General features: G+C 48.4%; 1 protein-coding gene across 1 annotated transcript; it reads right to left on the reverse strand.

The window, feature by feature from the left end:
• Positions 1–9,596: 9,596 nt before the first annotated feature.
• LOC129404382 (UL16-binding protein 6-like) lies at positions 9,597–24,258 on the reverse strand. The gene is made up of 5 exons (XM_055136747.1): positions 24,186–24,258; positions 23,418–23,663; positions 22,935–23,207; positions 11,495–11,600; positions 9,597–9,702 (listed from the first exon to the last, which is right to left on the reverse strand). The coding sequence occupies exons 1-5, from the start codon at positions 24,256–24,258 to the stop codon at positions 9,597–9,599; spliced, it is 804 nt and encodes a 267-aa protein (XP_054992722.1).
• Positions 24,259–25,695: the final 1,437 nt, after the last annotated feature.

Raw genomic sequence — 25,695 nt, forward strand, 5'->3', positions numbered from 1 at the left:
GTAACCCTGTGCATTGCCAGGTGTGACCCAAAAAGAAGAAAAAAAGAGTTGACAGTTGAGGTGGAATAGAAAGATTCCCAGAAATAGACCATGATAGATAAAAATGTGACTAAGAAGCAGGAACAGTAAGAAGAAATGTTAGGAAATAGAATGAAGCTTTAAGTTGTTTCAGTATGACATCTATAGTGAGTGACAAAAATATAAGAGATTGGAAGAGATGTTGGAATTTGGGAAAGGAATGTGGTAGAGCACAACTCTGGACATAATTCTCTAAAAAGAACACACACACACACACACAACACACACACACACACCCTGAGGGTGAAGGTCAATCTCATCCCAAGAGAACTACTGCTTCCTCCTTCTCCCATAGTTACCGTTTCTGTCCAGGTGCTCCCCAAAATCCTTGAGCCACTTCTTACAGTCTCCCATGGACATCCTCTTTAAGAACTGGCTCATCTCACGATCTTTCTCCCACTTCTCTTTAAGCGATTTGCCTCCAGGATGAACCATTTCCCATTTTTCATTTTCTGGGTGAAAGATGAGGGACTTCTGTCCATTAAAGCCAAACTCCCAGAATCCATTAGTGTCTCCATTGGAGTTTCTCTGACATGTCAACATTACCTGCAGGTAGACAGAGCCTGCCCGTGAGGAGAAGAAGACAGACACTGGTCATTACAAATGCTTTGGTTCAGTCATCTCCTTTGAGCTACTTTTTTTTTTTAATTTAAAAGTATCACAAATCCCCACTGTTTGTCAATATTAAGAATTTCTGAGGTTTAATTTGTACTTCGATATGTATAATCTTTGTCATTCCCACCAACAATGATCCAATGTTATCCCACTGCCAAAAGGTGCTTATTCCCGACCCTTCCTCCTTTATGCCTTGCGTAACCAAGATGGTTTTCATTCTAATGCCTTATCAGCCTTGCCAAAAAAAATAAAAAGGCAGAAAAGACCTTCCTATATGAAGATAGATATTATACATATGTATGTATTACATATATTATTTACTGGTTTGGGGGCCATACCCAGTGTGCTCAGGGATTATTCCTGGCTTTATGTTCAGGGATCAATTCTAATAGGCCCTGGGGAAAAGATGGACTGTCAGGGATAGGGTTTGGGTTGGTCACATGCAAGGTAAGTCTTACTGGCTGTATTATCTCTCTGGCCTAAAGATACCGTATTTTCTTTCTTTATTTTTAAAAAATCTGTTTATTTATTTTATAAAGTTGTTCATGATACTTTGTTGCATTCAATATTTCAACACCAATTCCAACTCCATTTCACCTTCCCACCATCATTATTTCCAATTTTTCCAACTACCTCTAAAGCCTCTCCTAATAGCAGGTCCTGAATAATTTACTTTATATTGTTTGCTATAAATAATTTGCCAGAAGTGATCAAAAATATTTCCTTAGAAGTAAATAGCATATTCTAAACTTGCATATATATGTGTATATATGTAATATTTATGTAGTGTTTAACTTTAGAGTCTGCTTTCCTCTGGACTTGAACTTCTCCAACTTACCCCTGTCCACCAATTTTTCCAGTTTTATGTCAGGACAGTTATATCTGAACAAGTCCCCTGCTTCTTTCAACATTTTAATCTGGTCTTCCCAGGTGTCTCTGTCAGACATCTTCCCCAAGACACTCATATTATTGACAATGTCATTTCCACAGTTGTAGGAAAGAAAATTATCTGCATCCAGCTGACCTTGAACATCACACAATGATTGCCCAGAACTGGACTCAAGTGGTATGGTGAAGGTATAGAGGAGAGAATGAGCATCTGTGAAGGGAAAACTCAGGTTAGCAAGGCAAGTGCTCTACTATTGAGACATATCCCTGGTCCCCATACTATGTATTATTGTTCTTTTTTTAGTTTTGGAGTCATACCCAATGATTCTCAGGGGCTAATCCTGCCTCTCTCTTCAGGGGTCACTCCCAGGGGTTCTCAGGAAACCAGAAGGTACTGGGAATTGAGTCCAGGTTGGCTGCACACAAAGTAAGTACCTTAACCTCTCTCATCTCTCAGCACCGCCTCCTCCAACAATCATATTTGGAAAAAGTGTTACTACTTCCAGGTACAATTTTATTTCTTCTTGTAAATGTTCCTACAGGGTTTCCTGCAAGACTGATTTAGTGATTATGCATTCCTTTAACTCATGTTAGTCTGAAAAGCTCTTTGTCATTCTTTCCAGTATGCATGATGATCTCCTAGTTCAGTAGAGCTCTTAGCTGAGGTCTTTTCCATTCAGCTGTTCACTATATCATGACAGTCACTCTATGACCTACAGATCTCCTCTTAGGAAAACTTGTAGTCTCATTTCTGTTCCTTCCAATGATGTACATTTCTTTTTTTTTTTTTTTGATCCATCCGGTGATGCACAGGGGTCACTACCTGGTTCATGCACTCAGTAATTGCTCCTGGTGGTGCTCGGGAACCACGCAGAATGCTGGGTATCAAACCAGGGTCGGTCGCATGCAAGACAAATGCTCTACCCGCTGTGCTATCACTCCAGCTCCTCAATGATGTACATTTTACCATTGATTTTAGCACTGTCTCTTGTCTTTGATGTTACCATTTTGATTATACTGTGTCTTGTTATGCTCATTTGGGATATGGGTCTTTGCAAAATGCCATTGGTATTAATAGGTCCTAAGTTTTTGATGTTGCCTCTGCCCACGGCCACTGGATTGCACTGAGGAGATAATCAGGTCAATGACATCATTTGGAACTCAGTGTGGACAATTTTCAAAATGATAAAAATAGATGTGCCATGTGACTCAGCAATTCTAGACTTATATATCTATGCAAAGAGTATGGAAACAGTAGTAAAAGGAACACATACATTCTTATATTCATATAGTACCACTCACAAGAGCCAGGTTATGGAAATAACCCAAGTGCCAATGAAAGATGTTTGGATAAAGAAGATGTGGTGTGCACTGGAAGAAGGGCTGGAAGGAAAATGACTGGACTAGAATTGACACAGGGAGAGGCAGGGAGGTGTGTGGGCACTTTGATCATGACAGGCTGTAGTAATTTTGTACATCAATACCATATTTTTGGGCACTAATATAACTATCTAATACAAACAATAATAAAAACTTTAAAAAGTGATGTGGTATATATATTTATATACATGCATAATGAAATTTTATTAAGCTATTGAAAAATGAAATATTTCATTTGCTACTACAAGATCAGCCTTGGTGAGTGTCAAGTAATTTAGAATGAGAAATGTAAGTTCTGGATGATGCAAGTAATATATGTGACTTAAAGAAACAAACAAGGAAAGACACAAAACTAACCCCAAGCCAATCTTCAGATTAAGACCACAGAATTTAGGTTGCCAGTGTAACCCTGAGGTTAGATCACACAGACGGTGCTGAGTAGTACGAACAGGGAGGGGGCATTGTAGTACTTTTGTGGTGATTTGTTCTGTCAACTCACTTTTGAAGAAGTGCTAAAAAACCACTGAAACATATGCAATGATATAATCTTACAGTAATAATAATAAAAACATCCCCAATGACCCATGTATTTAAAAAACAGAAATCGCGATTGAACTTCCCTATCTTATGCTCTTAAGACATATGAGGTTTTTTTTTTTTTTTTTTTTTTTTTTTTTTTTTTGCTTTTTGGGTCACACCCGGCAATGCACAGGGGTTACTCCTGGCTTTGCACTCAGGAATTACTCCTGGTGGTGCTCAGGGGACCATATGGGATGCTGGGATTTGAACCCGGGTGCCGCATGCAAGGCAAACGCCCTACCCGCTATGCTATCGCTCCAGCCCCGACATATGAGTTCTTATTCATTTGTCTCATTTTCACCACATCAAGGACAGTTGAGTTGGGGTCAGTTCTGGGAATTCAGTTTTCTCTATGTTCCTAGCAGATTCTATCTCTATGACCAATATTCCCTCCCAGTCTTCATTCACATCTGTTCCTCTCAATGACTTTCTCCAAGAAGGTAGTGAGGGAGTAGAGGATGATAATGAGGAAAATTCAGTCAATGAATGCAAGGTAAAGACCTTGGTTTCTGTGTGTTTTCCACCAGGGCAATTAGCACTGCTCTGGAAATAAGTAACAAAAAATGCTTGTTAAGACTCCCAAATATGGAGATATCCTCCCTCAGCTCTTACATCCTAGCTCACGTTACAATAGAGGTTCCCTTGTACTGTTTGACAAGTTTAGAGGAAGAAGATGATGTACATAAAGAAGCTAGTTACTCTGGAGTTGAATTAGCTAGTGAGGAAGCAATGGGAACAATCTAACCAGTCATTCTGGCTGTGGCAGGAGAGCAGGTCAAGGCTGAGAACTGGTGAACACTTCCTCTAAGTAACTGACTTTTGAGGTGGAACTGAAGGGCTTTCAGAAATAGACCAGGAGAGATGAAAAGTTTTGAAGTGCTAAGTAGAAACAGGGAGAAGCAGGCCTGAAATTCTCATCTTGGGGTACTGAGAAACCTATAGTGAGTGGATCAAAAAATTGCAGAAAAATATTTTTCCTCATCTGGCCTTGAGGTAAGGGGTTGAGAGAAAAGGTCCCATGTGCCCTACGTCTCTGTGACAGGAAGTAAATCTCTGAAGGGCTGGGCTGGGAGAGCAAGGACCATCCCTGATGTTCTATTCCCCTTAGTAGCCAAAATCTACTGTCCCACCTTTGCCTGCTCTTGAGCAAGCCCAGAAGCTCTCTGACGGCATGAGTCATCTACTCATGGATATGTCCCTAATGCCCACCTGGCCGGTTCCCAGCATCTGTCTTCCTGTAACCAAAGGCTATGCCAGGTGGCTATGGAGGAAAAGAGGAGGGAGAAAGAATGGAGGGAGGGAGGGAGGGAGAGAGAGAGAGAGAGAGAGAAGAAAAATGCCAGCCATAGAGGCAGGCTAGGGTGGTGGTGGAGATGGGAGTAGCGGGAGGGAAACTGGGGACATTGGTGGTGGCAAATCGACACTGATCAAGGAATGGGTGTTGCAACACTGTATCATTGAATCCTGATCATGAACAAATCTGCAAATGTATCTTTGATTTAATAATAATATAATAATAAAAGTAGGTTGCCTGATGTCTCCCAGCAAAAAGCATAGACCCTCTCAGTTTCCAGAAGTGACCCACTTCTCAGCTCTGGAACTCCTCACTGCTGGGGGAGGCCAGGTTCAAATCAGGAGGGAACCTTTCCACTGAGAGCAAGTTCTGTGATTTCTCGGCCTCCCCCAAAGTCACATGATCATTCACTTGGCTCTAGTGGGAAGTAGAAAGTGCCCAGACTTAAAATTGGATCCAGTGTGTGAGCTACATTTGTCCTAGAAACTGAGCATGATCAAACTCCCCTGCTGCAGAAGTGCTGCCTGGGTAGGGGAGGGGGTGGTGGGGAAGGTAAGGAAAATACAATGGGTAGGGAGCTTGCTTGGCATGCAGCCAACCCGGGTTCGATTCCCCCGGCATCCCATATGGTGCCCTAAATCCTGACAGAAGTAATCTGTGGGCACAGAGCCAGGAATAAGCCCTGAGCACAGTCAAGTGTGGCCCCCAAAGAAACAAACAAACAAAAAAATGTGTGGCATGGAGACAGGGGAGGAAACATAATGGTAACCCTAGGCTCTGTTCCCGGGGGGAAACATTTGGTTCTTGGGTCCCTGCAGCAATTATTTCACATCCCCTGAATTTGGAACAGGAATGAAAAATCTTAGTGGTTGGTGAACTTGTAGTTGGGGTCACCAAGAGGGAAACCAAGTGCCATCATCTGAGCCTGTTTGCTCTTTTCTCAAAATAGAATGAAAACCCTGTGTGCTCATTGTATCACTGTCATCCCTTTGCTTATCGATTTGCTCGAGAGGGCACCAGTAGCGTCTCCATTGTGAGACTTCTTGTTACTGTTTTTGGCATATCAAATATGCCACAGGTAGCATGCCAGGCTCTGCTGTGCGGGCGAGATACTCTCGGTAGCTTGCCGGGCTCTCTGAGAGGGATGGAGTAACCAAGCCCAGGCCGGCCATGTGCAAGGCAAATGTCCTACTTGCTGTGCTGTGACAGAGGTGAGTCCTCACCTTAAACAGTGACTGGGTGTGAACACTATCCCATCACTTCCCAAGACTTTCTGTAAATGGTATATATTAAAGTCTTCAGCTTTCTAGAAATGGGTCTTTGTTACTAGTATCCAGCACTGCTGGTTATGTGAGGGAATCCATAGGAAGGGAGTGACCGAGGATAGCTGCTTTTGCTCCCTGAATCACACGTGTTGGTGCTGAGCCAGGACATTAGGATGAACCTCTGGATGCTGGCCGTCCAGCAGGAAGCAGAAGTTACGCCCCACTTTGAGTTAAGTGGGCAAGCTAAGCTTGTGAATCTGGATGATCTGGGAAAGTACAGCTTGCTCTCATATGCCTTCCTGATCATACAGTACAAAGCAGCAGTTTCCCCTCTCTTGCACATCCTTAACCTGTATTGAACTTCAAGATCAGTATGAGCCTTCTCATTGCCCTATGTATAACCAACCACAAGACTGTGGGGGACGTAATCTGTAGAGCCTACATGTCCAGCTCCATATCTTCCTCTGATGTTTTAATCATTACAACACAGCTTTGACAACATAGCTTTGATAAGACAATGTATATGCTGATGCTCTTTTGACAAATGTTCATCCTATAAGTGTTTGTACTCTTGCTAATGAAACTTTCTCTGTGATGTAGTCATTAGGATGTAACTGATAAAAAATAGAATGAAAGGAGGCCTCTGGCAGTTGGCTTTGTCTTGAGCCAGATTGATGGCCCTCCGTGCTCTCTACATTCCTCTCACGTGTCTTGTCTCTGTGCCTCCGCCTGAAAGAATATTCATGGAACACATGCAACACACAGGCCACTGGCCCCAGAAGTATATGTGGTAGGAAAGTCACTATGTAGAGTCACAGCAGTCCTGACTGCAGGCTAACAGAGTGAACCCCAGTGTCAAATGCACCGCCCTGCCCTTGGAGCAGAGAAATCCACCCCATTTTAGTAGATAAAGGCCTGGGACTGCTAGAGATGAGGCCTCAGCCATGGACCGTCAGAGCAGCCTCCGTGCTTTCCCTCAGGTCACAGACAGAAGTGCCCCTCTGGCATGGCCTGAGCAGGCCCACAGGGAACAAAGAGCTGCACAGAGGGTGACAGGCCAACCCCAGCAATGCACCGCCCCCATCCTCAGTGTCAGCTCTGGCTTCCTGGGGTGCCCTCAGGAACTCCTAAAATATGGAAACTCAGTCTGCAGTAAGCAGGGGACAGTGGCCCATAACCATTTGCTCCACCCTGAAGCCACTCGGCGTATTTAAGACCCTTCTACCCACAAACGATTTCTTGGGCCGGGGCGCCATCTCTGGACACCTTCTGGCACCCTATCAGAAAACAAGTAAAGGACTCTGGTCTTCTATTTTGGTGGTTTTTTTTTAAATAAATTTATTTATTTTTAATTAATGAATCACCATGAGGGTACAGTTACGGATTTATACACATCTGTGCTTATGCTTCCCCCATACAAAGTTCAGGAACCCATCCCTTCACCAGTGCCCATATTCCACCGCCAGTAAACTCAGCATCCCTCCCATCCTCCCCAATCCCATCTCCCCCCCACCCCACCCTGTCACTGTGGCAGGGCATTCCCTTCTGTTCTCTGCCTCTAATTAGCTGTTGTGGTTTGCAATAAAGGTGTTGAGTGGCCACTGTGCTCAGTCTCTAGCCCTCATTCAGCCCGCAACTCCCTTCTCCCACATGGCCTTCGACTACATTATAGTTGGTGATCCCTTCTCTGAGTTGCCCTTTCCCCAGAATGTGAGGCCAGCCTCCTAGCCATGGAGTCAACCTCCTGGTAGTTGTTTCTACAATTCTTGGGTGTTAGTCTCCCACTCTGTTATTCTATATGTCATAGATGAGTGCAATCTTTCTATGTCTGTCTCTCTCTTTCTGACTCATTTCACTTAGCATGAAACTTTTCATGCCGATCCACTTAAATAAAAAATTTGTGACCTCCTTTTTTCTAACAGCTGCATAGTATTCCATTGTATAGATGTTATTTTGGTGGTTTTTTTTTTTTTTTTTTGCTTGTGGTTTCTGTGTCTTTAAGGGAAAATGCCACCTAGATTGACTCATCTGCCAAGTGGTGTCTAGAACCTTCTCACCTCCTGCCTCCCTAGAGAAGGTTCACAGGCTCCTCCATCTTAGACCTTCCCTCTTGGCCCCTCCTGGACTGGGTGTTTGTGTTTGGGTCCACTGGGGAGAAGTTGGGGAATCCCTGAATGCTGCTCCCTTGCCATCCTTAGGGGAGCTGTGCTTCCTGTGGCTCCTGCACTGGGTCTTTGGGAAGGCCATTCTGAGCTGTGTCCTCAAGCAAAGGGAGGACAAACCCCTGGAGAGTGAAGAGTCCCAGGAAGTGAGGGGCCTGGAGCCCGAGCTGGATGCCCTGGCCTCAGGGAGTGAGGAAGGGGGGAAGGTCCCTTCTGGAAGAAGGAGGCTGAGGGGGAAAGGATGAAGGGGGGAGGGGGAGAGGGAAAAGGAGGGGAGGGAGGGGGGAGAAGGAGGAGGGAGGGCCGGGAGGGGGGAGGAGCACGGGAAAGGGGAGGAGGAGGGGAGGAGGGGGTGGGGAAAAAGGATGGGATGGGGTAGGAGGAGAGGGAGAGGGAGTGGGAGGGAGTAGGGAGAGGGAGAGGAGAGGAGGGGGCGGGGAGGGGGAGAGGGAGAGGGAGAGGGAGAAGAGCATGGGTTTTTGAGACCTAAGGAGGCCTCTTAATGAAATGTAGGTGGGTCTGAGGCAGTGACCCGTGGTGGGGAGAGGATGGATTCCTTTAGTAGGTGCAGGATGGGCACGCAGAAGGCGGGGCCGGTGGGAGGGAGCGCGGAAAGGACCCTCTGAACAGAACTGGACAGAACTTGTCCTTCGGGGGCGGGGGCGTGCTTAGACAACCCCCCTGGACCCGAAAACCCCCCCTCCCCCACTGGGTCCCGCACTCTTCGCGGGTCTCAGAGCTCCGGCTTCCCGGAACCCACGTGGTTGGAGGCTCTCAGCGCGCCCCTTTGCCACCTCCCTCTTTCTGGTCCCTTCACGTGCTTCTCTAGCTTCTCTGCAGTCCCCAAAGGAGAGCAACACCCCACCCAACACCCTCCTCCGCACTCCAACGCCCCCGCCCCCAGCCGGTGGGGGACAGAGCAGGGGCGCGGGCGCGGGGCCCTGAATTCCTGCCCCCCACCCCCGCCACAGGTGTCTAGCGGCCCCGCTCCCGCCTCCACTCACCGCCACCGGCCGGCGCTGCCCGCAGCGCGTGTCCGCGCAGAAGCAGGAGGACGAGGAAGAGCCTGAGCGCAGCCCCCGGCCCTGCCATCGGGGGCGGCGGAGCGACGCGGACGGAGGCGGCCAAGGCTTTCCACAGCCACCAGCGTCTGGGAGCGAGTCGCGGCCGGTGGCAAGATTTCCTAATCACACCACCGCGAAGGGCGTTCCCGAGCTGTCCTTCCAGTGACATCACGCAGACCGGCCCAAGAACCGACTCCGGCGGAAGACACGCCACGGACTTGAAGATCAAACTTGGGCTTAGGCTGCCACACGCCGACCGCTCGCTGCCCCGTCAATCCCGCGAATTCCCGACCCTGGGGAACCCCGGGAGCCCGGGCACCTGTCCGCCCCGCGCGCCCGTCGCCGAGGAGCCCGACTCCGAGCCTGGGAACAGGGTCCTGCGGGCCGCAGACGGGGCGCGGCGCCGGGAGAGCGCACACCCGATCCCGCAGCCCTGCAGAGCCGAGGGCGGCCCGGCCCGGCAGAGCAGGCAGAGCAGAGCCCAGGACGCGGCGTGAGCTCAGCTAGGGGGACACCAGATCAGCCCTGAACCGCGGAGAACCGGGAGGGTGGCAAAGTCCGGGAAGCTTTCACACTGCATCTTTCTCATCTACCAGATTACAACCCAATTCTACCCAAGCTTAAGGATCTGAAAATGATATTTGAACTGACGCTCAAACGGACAGAGAACCTGATGGAACAAATGGGGGGGGAGGAAACCCACTCAAATAGAAATAAGGGTACTAATGTAGCAAGTCTCGCTTGCAGAGTAGATGAAACTGATAAGGGAATCAGTGAACTCAAATGTTGGGGAACAGTTTTTCCCCAAGGTGCCCGGACACCTTGCGCATCAGGTCAGGGCAGATGTGGGGTGAAAGATGAAGGGCCAGCGGGAGAAACAGCCTCCAGGAGCAACTGATCGCTGTTCACTCTATCACCAAACACACACACATTTTATAGAGGGCCAAGGTCCAATCACATGATGTTTAGCACTACTGGCCTATTACCTTTCCTACTCAGCTTTGCCCTGGTCCAATCCCAATTAAGTCTAGATGCTGTGGTTAGGATGACATGCTAAGCGAATGTGACAGTTTCTGTGTCTTGGGTGCATGTGACTAGGAGGTCCGGTGAGGTTCAAGGCCAGACACCTGGTGCTGACACCCTATTCTTGCCAACTTTGCCCTGAGACTCCCTTCTGTGTGTTCTCGCTTCAGGACTGCTCCCAAGGTCGGGTCTTATCTGCTCCAGTGCCCCTAGCCATGCTCCACACTCAAAGATGCAGTAAATCGAGCCAGAGGGAAAGAAAAGGCAAGAGAAAAATGGAATGAGGAAAAAAATCAAGACCCTAAGGGATGTTATGGACAGGATTCTAGAGGAAACCCTCAGCATCATGGAAATCATGGAAGGAGAAGAAAGCTGAAGAAATAATAGATGAGAACTTCCCCCACCTAAAGAGAGAGATGGGAGCATTCATCCTGGAGCCCCAGATGAGTGAGAAAGGAGGGAAGTTCCCTTCTGGGAGAGAGAGGGGGAGAGAGAGAGAGAGAGAGAGAGAGAGAGAGAGAGAGAGAGAGAGAGAGAGAGAGAGAAAGAGAAAGACAGACAGAGACAGAGAGAGATAGAGAGAGACAGAGACTCACCGGGTTTTTGAGGCCCAAGGAAGCCGCTTAATGAAATGAGGCAGTGACTGGTGGTGGGGAGAGGCTGGTTTGCCCCCTGCGAAACGAGCTTTGGGGGGGGGTGCAAAGTGGGCGCGCCCCTGGTACAGTGCCACAAGGGAGCTTAGCAGAAGGCGGGACGGGCGGGAGGGGAGTGTGGAAAGGACCTTGAGAACAGAATTGGTTGTTCTCCTGCAAGTGCGCGCTGAGGCCCGCACCTGCACCCCGCACCGCGTCTCGCAGCCCCCCACCCCCAAGTTAGGCGCTCCGGGTCCCGGAACCCACGGGGTTGGGCGCTCAGCGCTCCCCTTCTCCCCCTCCCCCTTTCTGGCCCCTTCTCCACCTATTTCTCTAGCTTCTTTGCACTCCCCGAAGGAGAGCAAACCCCCAAGGAACACCCCTCCTCTGCACCACCCGACCCGCCTCCCACCCCAGCCGGCCAGGAACTGAGCAGGGGCGCGGGCGCGGGGCCCTGAATTCCCGAGCCCGACGCCTCTCAGGCGTCCAGCGGCCCCGCTTCTGCCCGACTCACCGGCACCGGCCGGCGCTGTCCGCGGCGCGTTCCCCGGCAGGAGCAAAAGGACCAGGAGGAGCCTGAGTGCAGCCCCCGGCCCTGCCATCAGGGTCGGCGGCGGGACCTGAGCGAAGGCGACCGAGGCTTTCGACTGGCGCTCAGTCCTCTGGAATCGTGTCCCCGCAGGTGCCATGGAGTTTGCCGCGCTGGGCGCCCATTGGCCCAGCGACACCACGACACGCCCTCCGCGCAGCCCCGCCCGCCTCGGAAAAAAACTTGGAATAAACTTTGAAACAAACTTTGAAACAAACTTTGGCTCGCTGCCCAGTCAAGCCCGCGAATTTCTGATTCCTGGGGAACCCCAGGAGCCCGGGGACTTATCGGCCCCGCGCGCCGTCGCAGAGGAGCCCGGTCCGCGCCCACCCGTGCCCAGAACCCGGCTCCGAGCCCGGGAACGGGACCCTGTGGGGCGCAGACGGGGCGCGGCGCCGGGAGAGCGCACACCCGATCCCGCAGCCCTGCAGAGCCGAGGGCGGCCCGGCCCCGGCAGACAGGACCCGGCGTGAGCCCAGCTAGGGGGACACCAGCTCAGCCCTGCCCCTCTCAGGACCCTCGACAACCTATCGGGCTCAGAAAACTATAAACTGTAAAATGTTTGTTAGAAACATTTTATAATGTTTATAATGTAAAACAAACTATAAAATGTTTGTTTCTTGTGGTTTGGGTGGCTTTTCACAAGGGGAAACTGCAACCTGGGTGCGTGACTCATTCACCATAGATAAGTGTAAAAGATAAGTGTCTATTCCTAGGACTTGGACCCTCCCTCTTGGCCCCCTCCTGGATACTGGGTGTTTGTGTTTGGGTCCGCGGGGGAGTAGTGGGGGGGTCCCTGCATGCTGCTCCCTGGCCACCCTTAGGGGAGCTGTGCTTGCTGAGGCTCCTGCTCTGGGTCTTTGGACAGGATTCTGAGCTGTGTCCTCAAGCAAAGGAGGACAAACACTGGGCAGTGAGGAGCCTGGAGCCCGAGATGGACACCCTGGCCTAGGGAGTGAGAAAGGAGGGAAGTTCCTTCTGGGAGAGAGAGAGAGAGAGAGAGAGAGAGAGAGACAGAGACAGAGACAGAGACAGAGACAGAGAGACAGACAGAGAGAGACAGAGAGACAGAGAGTGAGAGACAGACAGAGACAGAGACAGACAGAGACACAGAGAGACAGAGACAGAGACAGACAGAGACAGAGAGACAGAGAGACACAGAAGAGAGAGACATAAAGAGACAGACAGACAGACAGACAGAGACAGAGACAGAAAGACAGGGACTCACCGGGTTTTTGAGGACGAAGGAAGCCGCTTAATGAAATGAGGCAGTGACTGGTGGTGGGGAGAGGCTGGTTTGCCCCCTTCGAAGCGAGCTTTAGGGGGTGCAAAGTGGACGCGTCCCCGGTACAGTGCCACAAGGGAGCTGAGCAGAAGGCGGGACGGACGGGAGGGGAGTGCGGAAAGGACCTTGAGAACAGAATTGGTTGTTCTCCTGCAAGTGCGCGCTGAGGCCCCCACCCGCACCCCGCACCGCATCTCGCACCCCCCCCCCCGGAGTTAGGCGCTCCGGGTCCCGGAACCCACAGGATTGGGCGCTCAGCGCTCCCCTTCTCCCCCTCCCCCTTTCTGGTCCCTTCTCTAGCTTCTTTGCACTCCCCGAAAAAGCGCAAACCCCCAAGGAACACCCCTCCTCCGCACCCCCGACCCGCCTCCTACCCCAGCCCGCCAGGAACTGAGCAGGGGCGCGTGCGCCGGGCCCTGAATTCCCGACCCCGACGCCTCCCAGGAGTCCAGCGGCCCCGCTCCTGCCCGACTCACCGGCAGCGGCCGACGCTGCCCGAGGCGCGTTCCCCGGCAGGAGCAGAAGGACTAGGAGGAGCCTGAGTGCAGCCCGGGGCCCTGCCATCGAGGTCGGCGGCGGGACCCGAGCGAAGGCGACAGAGGCTTTCGACTGGCGCACTGTCCTCTGGAATCGTGTCCCCGCAGGTGCCATGGAGTTTGCCGCGCTGGGCGCCCATTGGCCCAGCGACACCGCGACATGCCCTCCGCGCAGTCCCGCCCGCCTTGGAACAAACTTGGACTTTGGCTGCCACATGCTGACCGCTAGCTGCCCAGTCAAGCCCGCGAATTCCTGATTCCTGGGGGAACCCCCCCCCCCCCCCCCGCCAAGCCCGGGCACTTGTTGGCCCAGAACCCGATCCCGCAGCCCTGCAGAGCGGAGGGCGGCCCGGCCGGGGAGGTGACCACCCGGCCCTGCAGAGCAGCGCCCAGGACGCGGCGTGGGCCCAACTAGGAGGCCGCCAGCTCCGCCCTGCCCCATACAGGACCGAGCGCCCCAACAGCAGAGAACCGGGAGGGTGGCAGAGTCCGGGAAGCTTTCACATTACGTCTTTCTCCTCTGCCAGATTACAACCCAATCCCATCCAAGCTTAACGATCTGAAAATGATATTTCAACAGAGACAAATTGACAGCCTGATAAAACAAATTTGGGGTGTGGGGGAAACCATTCAAACAGAAATAAAGGAATTAATGTAGCAAGTCTCCCTAGCAGGATAGATTACACTGATAAGGGAATCAGTGAACTCAGAGATGAGGTAAATCGCACCAGAGGGGAGGAAAAGGCAAGAGAAAAATGGAATGCTGAGAAATGAAGAGACTACAAGGCATGTTATTGGACAGGAATCCTGTGATTTTGGAGGAAACCTTAAGCATCAGAGGAATCGGGGAAGGAGAAGGGAGCTGAAGAAATAATAGGTAAGAACACCCCTCACCTAAAGAGGGAGATGGGAGCACTCACCCAGGACACCTGGCATGTCAAAACCCAAACAGACCAACACCAGGAAGGACACTTATAATCAAAAGGCAGGAACCAAACAGACTCCTTAAAGCAACAGGAGAGAAGTGAAACCTGGTATGGAATGGGGAAAAGCATAGGATTCACAGAGACTGTGCTTCACCATCGTGGTAGCCCTCACTGGACAGCAGTTCAATAACCAAAGACTTATGATAGTTAAATAATTGATAAGTAACTAATAGCATATATTTTAACATATAATTAAATAACTTTTAAGTGAGATAACTTGTAAATAATTAAAGAGTCCATCCTTTCATTCATTTAATTCATTCAGAGTCCATCATTTAATTCATTCAGAGTCCAAAATCTGAATGTTGGGACATAGAGACAGAGTACTCTAGGACAAATGTGATCTGGTCCCCCTGATCTTAGTAACAGAGATTATGGTGATGCTCCAGATTTCCAAAATTATGTTAATTTACACAGTAGGTCCAATATGAATGTGTGGAAGCTTCTCCTCCTCAGAGTAACCCCCCCTCTTTTTTCTCCTTTCTGGGGCCCACACCCAGCTGTGCTTAGGGCTTACCCTGGCTCAGGACTCAGGGATCACTCCTGGCATATTTTTATGAGGTACTGGGGATGGAACCTGGGTCAGCTGCATGAAAGACAATCACCCTAATCTCCTGTACTGTTGCTTGGCTTCAACCTTTCTCTGAGCACATAACCACGCCTTTGTTGGAAGTTTCATTTGGTGGGGTCTTCTCAGCAGTGCTCTAGGGACCACATAGGTCAGTGAAGGAACCTGAGGATCCAATGTGCAAAGGCAGCCCAGTGACCTAGATCCCCAAGTCTGGAAGGACATGAGCATTCCCTGGAGTGTTAAGAGATTCCTTAACAAAATGAATAAAGGAATGTGGTACTGATGGCAGGTCAACTTGCCCTGGACCTGCAGGGCAAGTGCATCAGCAGTCTGATGCGGGTAGCAGGAAGCAGTCAGGCTTCCTGCTACCCGCAATTCACTGCTGTTGTCTCCAACAACTCAGGACCAAGTTTCCTGAAAAACTAAACTGCCAACAGTTAGGTATGTGGGAACAAACCACCTCCAGCTCAGCCATACAAGTTCATTTATGGGCCTTGCTTCAGAGACCTATAAATAAATCTCAAAAGAGATGAAAATCCACAGATAATCTTGGACCTGAAAATCCACAGATAATCAAGGCTGAACAGACCAGGGTAAATTGGAGGGATCGGGTTTGTCCAGTGCTCTTCCAAACAAAGCCCCCAGTAGCCTCTTGCTCCCAACATCCAAAATCGCCACCATGCCCCTGGCCAGACTACACCATCTCAGGATATCTCACTGAGATACTAACATGTTGAAAATTTGGGTATGCAGGTTTTGTGACTGAAATCTTGAGGTTTTCTTGGGGTTGGGTTGGGCTAATCTCCCCTACCTCCCTTGTACTTCCAGAACTCTGGTAGTCACATCCACACCCCAAAGCCACCACCCAGTTGAGAAAAGCTACTCCAGCTGTACCTTCCCAATAAAAAATAATGAACACCCTGAATAAAAACAATCACTTCTTTGTACCAGTATTGGAAACCATAATGCACAAAAGGAGAGAGAGAGAGAGAGAGAGAGAGAGAGAGAGAGAGAGAGAGAGAGAGAGAGATGAGAGAGCACAAGAAAAATGGTGCCTTCCATAGAGGCGGGCAGGGTAGTGGTAGTATGGGCGTGGTGGGAGGGAAACTGGGGACATTGATGGTGGGAAATGTACACTGGTAGAGGGATGGGTGTTGGAACATTGTGTGACTGTAACCCAATCATGAATAGCTTTGTGATAATGATTCAGTATCAGTATCAGTCATCCCCTTGCTGATCGATTTGTTCGAGCGGGCGCCAGTAAAGTGCAGGCCCCAAACAGCAATGTCAGAGTTTCCGAAGCTGCGTTCTTCACGCATCCCTGAATGTGCAGGCACCTCAAATACTAGGTCAGTTCGTGGTGGTGCGCGGGGCCAATGCCGGCGCCTGCGCCCCTGGCTTCTGAGAAGTGGTGACCACGGCTAGATGGTGTGTGTGTAGGTACATGCGAGTGTGCATATGTATGTGTAGCCCAGTAGGGTTTCTGCTGATACCTCTCCTGATCGTGGGGTCCAGGGTGGTGATGTGTTCAGGTGGAGACTCTCAGCAGCAGTTGGCCCTGCAGTTGGCCCTACCTGGGAGCCACGTCTGGGGCCACCCCTGCATCCTCGCTCCTTCCTGTCCTGGACCGCGTTCCTTGGAGTCAGCTCACAGAACAAACAGAAGCATTGCCAGGCCAGGAAGGCTTCTAAGCACAAATGCTCTGCCCGGGGCGGCTGTGTCAAAACATCTGTAGCTCAGCCTGAACTTTCTTTTTCTTTTAAATTTTATTTAGTCCCTAGAAAATGGCAAAGTTGGGTTTCTGGTATACAATGTTTCAGCACAGAATTCTTCACCAGGAATCATTTCCTTCTTTCCCCGGGGTTCACTTCCTTCCACCTATGGCTCCCCACTCTGTGGCCCCCACTTGCCTCCCACCCACAAGTTCCCCGCTGCCCTGTGGTGAGTTCCTGAGAGGTTTCGTGCACAACACTTTAACCCCTTCCACCCCCCTGCTCCTCCTGGTCAAACACTTTCCCCCACCCTAGTTGATGTCCCCTCCCTTTCCTATCCTCCTCCTCCCCCCCCCCCCCCACCAAGTGGTCTAAAGAAGAGCCCATGGGCGGGCGGCCATAAAGGGGCAGGGCAGCTGACAGGCCAGGGAACAGCATCATGAGGTCCCACTGTGTGTTGCAGAAACAGCTTTGCAGGAGCAGGACAAGCAGAACCCGTGTTGGCCAGAGCTCAGGCCGCAGGTGCCCTCCCGGCCGCCCCTCCCTGCCGGCCTGCGTTTGGGCCCACCACAGTCTCATTCTTTCTGTCTTGACCGGGAACTATAGTCTGGGGAGAAATTGTTTCTGAGTTTCACTCAGCCACGGGCTGTAAACAACCCCAGTCACTGTGCAGGCCCCAAACAGCAAATCTAATTCTTACACTCCTGGGCAGTGTAGCGGTGGGTGAAGAGGAAAGACAGGGATTGCGGGAGGATTAGGAAGAGGAGTCTCGCATTGGGATGACACTGAAACCTTTGTGGAGGATGTGAAAAACTCTATGTACACATAGATGTGTACACACATGTACATACATATGTATATTTGCATGCATGCACATACACAGAACTGCTATACTTCTGAAATTTTATAGTATTGTTGCCTAATGATACTCCAATAGCTTTTTGTTGTTGACGTTTGTTAAAGGAAGAAAAGGTTTCTCTTCTTTTTTCATTTTTGTACCTATTTATTTAGTCGTCGTCCTCCTGTTTCTGTCACCAAGACCCATTATTTACAATATACACAAAAATCCAAGCACAAGGCAACTGGCAGCTTTTACCCCCCTGGTGATAATCAACCTGTGACTTTCCCTTATAGAACTGATGTCATGGGAAGGCTGTGCCCTGGAGGAAGGATTTTGTCCTTCTCGGCTGTACTTCTGTTGCAACCCTGATGCCATTGTCCAAAGGAAACTTGCTGTATCGAGTGGTCCTGTTCTGACCATGGGGATTGTTATTAGGAGATCAAGTCATCCAGTATGAACTTTACTATGTTTACTAAGGCCTGATGGGAACGTGAAGCCCTTCCCACATTGCTTACATATATATGGTTTTCCTCCAGTGTGAATTCTCCTATTTAAATATAGTTGCGAAGATGTAGCAAGTGCCTTCCCACATTCCTGACGTATATATGGTTTCTCTCCAGTGAAGAAAAGATTTCTGTTCTGGTCACTTCTTCCAGTCTTCATTCTTCCTTCATGCTTTCCCAAATATGCAAAAACCCAGCATATTTTCACCCTTTTCTCCTGATGTTAACCATCTTTGAAAATTTAATGTTTAGGGCTGCAGAAATCATATAGGAGTAAGGCACTTGCCTTGCACGCAGCAAACGGGTTCAATCTCCAACAATTCATATGGTCTCCCAAGCATAGTCCTCTTGAAATCATCCCCTAGGTCTCTGATTAGCCTAAGAACTATTATGAGACCTTTTCCCATTGCTTTTTGTTGCTTGTATGCTTCCTGCAGCTCATCTTCAAGCTCACTGATTCTGACTTTAGCTGTAGCCATTCTACTATTGAGGACACCCATTGACTTTTTAATATCATCTATATAATCCTTTATTTGTGACACTTCTTTTTGTAGTTTTTTTCATTTCTGCTGTCATTTCTTCTTGCATTTTCTCAGCTGTTTCTTTCTTTCTTTCTTTCTTTCTTTCTTTCTTTCTTTCTTTCTTTCTTTCTTTCTTTCTTTCTTTCTTTCTTTCTTTCTTTCTTTCTTTCTTTCTTTCTTATTGAATCACCATGAGAAAAGTTACAAAGCTTTCAGGTTTAAGTCTCAGTCATACAATGATCAAACACCCATCCCTTCACCAGTGCACATGTTCCACCACCAAGAATCCCAGTATACCTCCCATCCCCCCTGCACCCCTGCCTGTGTGGCTGATGATTTTCACTTTACTCTCTCTTTACTTTGATTACATTCAATATTTCAACAGAAAACTCACTATTATTATTTGGAATTTTACCCCAACAACCAGACCTGCCGAAAAGGCAGCATTTGATAATTTGTTTTCCATTGCTGACAATGAAGAGCCTATGAGGTTGTGGCTGCACGGTTTTGGATTTCTGGTATTTTAGTAATTAATTAATTAATTAGAAATTAAGTCCAGAGAAATTTCTGCCAGAAGTCACATCACTGTAAGCTCGCATACCTCTGTTTAGTGGGCCTTATAAGATGGCGATCGCCACGCTGCCGCCGAAAGGAAAGGCCGAGAGAGAAAAACCTTTCCACTCCCAGGGTGGCATGGGGCTGTAGCTTAGTTCACGGTCTAGAGGTCATTGTTTCTTTCATGTCCTCCTTTAATTTACTGGATGTCTGTTGAAACGTTTGAGTTCATTGAGTATTTTCTTTTCTTTTCTTTTTTTGCTTTTTGGGTCACACCCAGCGCTGCTCAGGGCTTACTCCTGGCTTTGCACTCAGGAATTACTCCTGGCGGTGCTTGGGGGACCATATGGGATGCCGGGGATCGAACCCGGGTCGGCCGTGTGCAAGGCAAACGCCCTACCCGCTGTGCTATCGCTCCGGCCCCTCATTGAGTATTTTCAACATTTCATCTCTGAATTCTTTATTGGAGAGATATTTGTGGGTGATGCTTATTGAGTTGTCTGGGCCTATTTCCTAGTTTTCTCCTTGAGGTGGTGATTTTCGCTGTTTCTTCATGTTTTTATAGCAGTATGGTGGTGGGGCCTTTGAGTTCACTATCAGTATTCCTCTCTAATTTCAAGAAAGGATTCTGAATGAGCTCGGTCTATGGTGGTCACCTATTCCCTCTTCTAGAGTATCACCTTCCTCTCAGGTGTTCCTCAGTGGCATATGTGAGGTCTCTAGTGAAGCTTCGAATGATTTGTTCTTTTTTAAAAATTAATTCATTAATTTTTAATTGAGTTACCATGAGAATGGGCTGGAGCGATAGCACAGCGGGTCGGCTTTCCCCTTTCACTCTGCCGACCGGTGTTCAATTCCTCCGCCCCTCTCGGAGAGCCAGGCAAGCTACTGAGAGTATGGAGCCCGCACAGCAGAGCCTGGCAAGCTACCCGTGCGTATTGGATATGCTAAAAACAGTAACAATAAGTCTCTCAATGAGAGACGTTACTGGTGCCCACTCAAACAAATCGATGAGCAACGGGATGACAGTGACAGTGACCTTGAGTACAGTTACAGAGTTTTTAGGATCGAGTCTCAGTCATACTACGCTCAAACACCCATCCCTTCACCAGTGCACATGTTCCACCACCAATAACCCCAGCATACCCTCCCTCCCACTCCCCCTCTGCCTGTGTGGCAGATGATTTTCACTTGACTCTTTCCTTTGATTACATTCAGTTTTTGACAGGAAACTCACTATCATTATTTGGAGTTTTTCCCCCAACAGTCAGTCCTGTCGGAATGGCATCATTAGATTGCATGTTTTCTATTGTTGGTAACAAAGAGCATATGATGTTGCATGGTCATGAAAGTGGCCGCCCAGATTTGGAATTCTGGTGTTAAATCCAGAGGTATTTCTGCCAGCAGCCGCTGCATTCCGAGGTTAGTTTCTGTGGCTCTGGGATCATGACTGCTCAGGAGTGATGGAGCTGTTCGTGGGCGACCGCTCAGGGTCTCATTTGGGCAGGAGGCAGGGCCGGTTCTGCCTCTCCCATAGCAAGATTCCCCACACATTCCGTCCCATCACTGAAAACTCCTACCTCTCTGTCCAATTGGTTCTGAACGGTGGTGATCACCATGCTGTCCAGGGCAGAAAAAAGCCAAGGGACAGAAACCCTTCCCCTCCCGGGGCTGTATCTTAGTTCAGAGTTCAGGAGTATATCTGCCAGCAGCCGCTGCGTTCTGAGATTGGTTTCTGTGCCTCTGGGATAATGGATGCTCAGGGGTGGCTGAGCCATTCCTGAGCATATATTTTGTGTATCAGGAAAGGTCTGGAGGTGTCCCAGTCCCGCATACCGGAGCCATGTTAGTAGAAGCTCAGTGTCGCCGGGGCTCCATCTGGAGATGGCATGCTGGCTATACCTTCTCTTTCTGGCATTCCGGTGTTGCTGGCCCGGTCTGGGGTCCAGAGGAATCTCCATCTGGCAGTGCCTGCCGGAGCGGCCCAAATTCTTCACTGCTGGTTGTCTCAATGGTTTTTTAGTTAAAAAAATTTTTAAACTATCTAATTAGGAGCACCTGATGAAATTAAATACAAAGTCTAAGAAATTGAGGCTGGAGCGATAGCACAGCGGGTAGGGCGTTTGCCTTGCACGCGGCCGACCCGGGTTTGAATCCCAGCATCCCATATGGTTCCCTGAGCACCACTAGGAGTAGTTTCTGAGTGCATGAGCCAGGAGTGACCCCTGTGCATCACCTGGTGTGACCCAAAAAGAAAAAAAGAAAAGTAAAACCAAAGTCTAAGAAATCAAGAACAGTCTCTCAATGAAACATCAGGGTCAGACCTTCTTAAATCTCATAGCAATCAGAGCTGTATGCTTTTTTTTGGGCATTGTGGTTTGCAATATTCATAATACTGAAAGATTATCAAGAATATCCCTTACCTACTTTTACCATTAGATATGTCCAGCGTGATCATTCCCATTTATTATTGTCATAGTGGTCATCTTCTCTATGTTACCTACCCCCAGCCCCACTCATATTTGTGGTTAGTTCCAAATATTGATCTCCTAACCCCTGCTTACCCTGTCCACGGATATTCTTATACCACAAATGAATGCAGTCATGCTATAGCTGTCCCTTTCCTTTGGACTCATTTCACTCAGCATGATACTCTCCATGTCCATTCATTTATAGGCAAATTTCATGTCTTCATTTTTCCTGACAGCTGCATAGTATTCCATTGAGTAGATGTGCCAGAGTTTTATTATCCATTTATTTGTTCCTCAGCACTCAGGTTGTTTCCAGACTCTGCTTATGGTGAATAGTGCTGCGATGAACATAGGGGTGTAGATGGTGTTTCTGCTGTTTATTTTTAGGCCCTCAGGTATGTTCCCAGAAGTGGTATTGCTAGATCAAATGGGAACCCAATTTCTAGTTTTTTGAGAAATGTCCATATTGTTTTCCTAAACAGCTAAAAGAGTCTGCATTCCCACTAACAATGAAGGAGAGTCCCTCTCTCCCATATCTACGCCAACACCGGTTGCTTTTTTTTTTTTTTGTCATCCATTCTTTTAGATACCAACTTTCTAGAAAACCACTTCCCATATGTTCTGCACAGTGCCATTGTCCAGTATTCCAAATCTATAACAAATACTTCATCAGGACTGAGCAGATGATCACTAAGATGGTTATCCTTGGGAAATTACCCACAAAAGAGGCTGCGGATGAAGTGGGCGGGTGTGTAACTGAGTCCTCTGATTGTGGTGCTGAAACAAACATGAAGAAAAAGTCATGTCAAAACTCCAATTACACCCTTCTTAATCCTACTTTACCCAGGTAGCACTTGTCACCTTCAGATTTGCTCTTTCAATGACAGCCACTCTATTACGTGTAAGATGAACAGGGATTGTACCGTGTCAACATGGAGTTTAGATTTAGAAGCATGGGTGATTAAGTGGTACAATTCTCACATGGAGTTCAGATTTGTATGAGGGAGACAGTCAGAATCCAATTGATTATCATCAACTTGAAATTTTGTTGTGAGAAGATGACAGAATTTGGGAGTACTTAATTCTGTCTGAGGAAGAGAGTGAAGGCCTTAGAGGAAGTGATTTTGTGTTGGTTCAGGATCAAGCAGAATAGAGGAAGAAAGATAATGAAAAGCATGAGAGCACAGTGAATTTTTTTATAGTTTGGAGAATTGCCTAATTCAGGGTTACTAGATCATTAGTCAATGAGGAAGAGTGGTGGAAAATCTTATGGTAGCATTGACTCTGCATCACTAACTGCACCAAGATATCAGCTTCCCATTCTTTCAGGGAAGGTGCAGGCCTTTAAAGAGAGAGCCCACAACCTCCCACCCTGCGAAGGTACCTGCACGCTCCATCAGTTTCTCCCAGGATATTAAGAATGTCTTCAGCCAGTCAAAGCAATCTCCCGTGGAGATACTTTGTAAGCTCTTTCTCAGTTCATGATTGTTCTCCCATTCCTCCTTGATCTTCATGTCTGCAAGACCAGTGTCTGTCCAGTTCATGTGCAGGGTGTCAATGGAGGCTGTCTGCCCATTGATACTGAACACCCAGGATGCACCAGTGCGTACACCTGCGTCAAGATGGCAGGACATGTTGGCCTGCAGGGTGCAGTGACCTGCAATCCCACAAAGAGTCATTAGTCATACTCTGAGTGCTTTCACTCCCCCACAGGTCCCACGTTGCACATTTGGGGGCCTCGGGAGTCTCCTCTCATTGACCTCCTTTCATACCCACCTCACCACCATGTCTCTTCTTCCCTGATGAGCGCTGGGCCTTCTGCTATTTTTATTCACTGTCTCTATCTCCTACCCTTTCACACACTTACCCCTGGGTAGGTGTCCAAGCAGAAACTCCCTGAGCTTTTGACACACATCTATTAGAGTTTGGGGTACATCTTTCCACTCTTTAGTATTGTGAACCTTCTTTCCCAGTCCCACAGGTGTGGCCGTCTTGTTGCGACTGTCATACAAAAGGAAAGGCTCTGTGTTCACTGAGCCGGTGACTGCACACCAGGGATGATGAGATGTTGACTGGGACTTGACAATGAGGCTGAAGTCAAGTGAGTTAGGATCTGTGAGAGAAGAACAGAAGGGTCGAGGGGTCCTTTCAGGACCTGGCTGCAGACACAGATTCTTCATTCCAGACCCTGTATTTTCTGGGTCTTTGCCTGTGTGGGGTCACTCAGCTGCTACCATGAGCCCTCAGGTTTATGCACTGGCTCCAGGCAGATGCAGCAGGCACATTTTTCTACCAATTCTACTAGTTCTGACATAAAAAGCACAACACGGTGTTTCTTCTCCTCAGAGTTAAAATCTATCCCCATCGATAAGACTTTAAGTAGCAACCTAAAAAGACCCATTAGTCTTTTCATGATGGGTCTTGAGGATTCAGAAAGGTCCAGGAGGAAAGCCGCTGCTACCTGTGAGCACAGCCCCTGTGAGCCGGAGCAGTTTGTCTAAAGGAAACCCCACCAAACCCTCCCCTCTGTAAGAGTCAAGATAGGTACTCCTCACTTGATCTGACCTCCGAGTGAAGCCCCTTGCCTCAACCCCACCTCCTCCAGAGCCAGGTACTGAGATCACAAGACACTCACTTGCCAGAAGCTTCCTGGGCTCCACCAGCAGTAGAATCAGTCCTAATTTTGCTATGGGTGACACCCGGGACATCTTCCCAGTTGTTTTAAGCTTCACTCCAAGGAGGTCTGAAAGCCACTTACTGAAATTCAATGGGGAAGTACAGTGACAGCAGACTGGTATGATATAAGCATGGGTTAGTCATCACAAATAACTATAATAAAAACGAGAAGAGAGCTAAAACCAAAATTTACCCAAAGTAACTTCTACCCAATTCCAGCCTATGTCCCAACCGACTTCCGGTCTGAGCAAGATCACTGGCTGTCATGATGCTCTTCCTGTCCTTCCACACTTCCTGTTCTTTCTTACACCACTCCTAGCTCCTTCTCCTCCACACTGTCTCCCTTCTTTCCCTCATCTTCCTCTCCAGCATCCCTATTTACCCAAGCCCACTCTCCCACCCGGCCCTTCCAAACTTGATCCCTCTAAGTGACTAGCATTTGCTCTCACCAAGTTCTCCCCCATGCTAGCATAGCACAATACACCCAGTCCCTGATCTGAAGTGAAGAGACGGGTGATGGTAAAATCCACAGTCTTGCTGGACCAAGTTATGATTCATCCACTCACTTGCAGGAACCATAGAATCGCTGGACAAAGAAATGTAATATATTCAAGGAGGGATGTCTCGGTCACCTTTGGGCCCAGAGTATAAGGAGAAGTGTTGGATAACGTTGGTGTGTCCTTGCTCCTTCTGCGGGGAGCTTAGGTTTATTGAGCTGCAACCATCACAGTGCCCCTGAGGTGCACCAATTCTGTCAGACTCTCCTAATCTTATATTGCTTTTCTTTTATTTTTTTATGTCCTTTGCATGGTTTAGTAATATCCTCTTTTTCTAGACACAGGAATACAGTTGATGCCATGCTTTTGAAACATGGGACCTAATTGATTCTGTTTAATATTTACTCCTTGGCATCCATCATATTATTTGGCTTAAGCCTCCATTGCTCTTACTTTCTTTTTCTTTTTTTTTTTTTTTGGCTTTTTGGGTCACACCCAGCGATGCACTGGGGTTACTCCTGAATCATGCACTCAGGAATTAACTCCTGGCAGTGCTCAGGGGACCATATAGGATGGTGGGAATTGAACCCAGATCAGCCACGTGGAAGGCAAACACCCTACCCACTGTGCTATCACTCCAGCCTCTGCTCTTACTTTCTAACACCCCCAAAAGGAGGGTCTTTGAAAGAGATTTGGATGAACCCAGGCAAGCTGTAAGCTACCCTGGCATCAAAAAGAGACAGGCTAAGTGCCCTAAGTATAAGTTAAGAACATGGTCATGGAACAAACTCTGTCATGACCCATAAAGAAGTAACTGAATAAGGATTCAGTGGGGTTAGATAACTCTACCCGGGTCTGAGGACTGGGGTTTGGTATACATAGTGAAATGTCCCCAGGAAGAGCCACCCTTTAAGCTTAATATATTTCTTCTGTGTTCAGACAAAATGACTGGAAATAAATGGATTAACTAAG

Source organism: Sorex araneus, chromosome 4, assembly GCF_027595985.1.
Source record: "Sorex araneus isolate mSorAra2 chromosome 4, mSorAra2.pri, whole genome shotgun sequence".
In the NCBI taxonomy this organism is placed as follows: domain Eukaryota; kingdom Metazoa; phylum Chordata; class Mammalia; order Eulipotyphla; family Soricidae; genus Sorex; species Sorex araneus.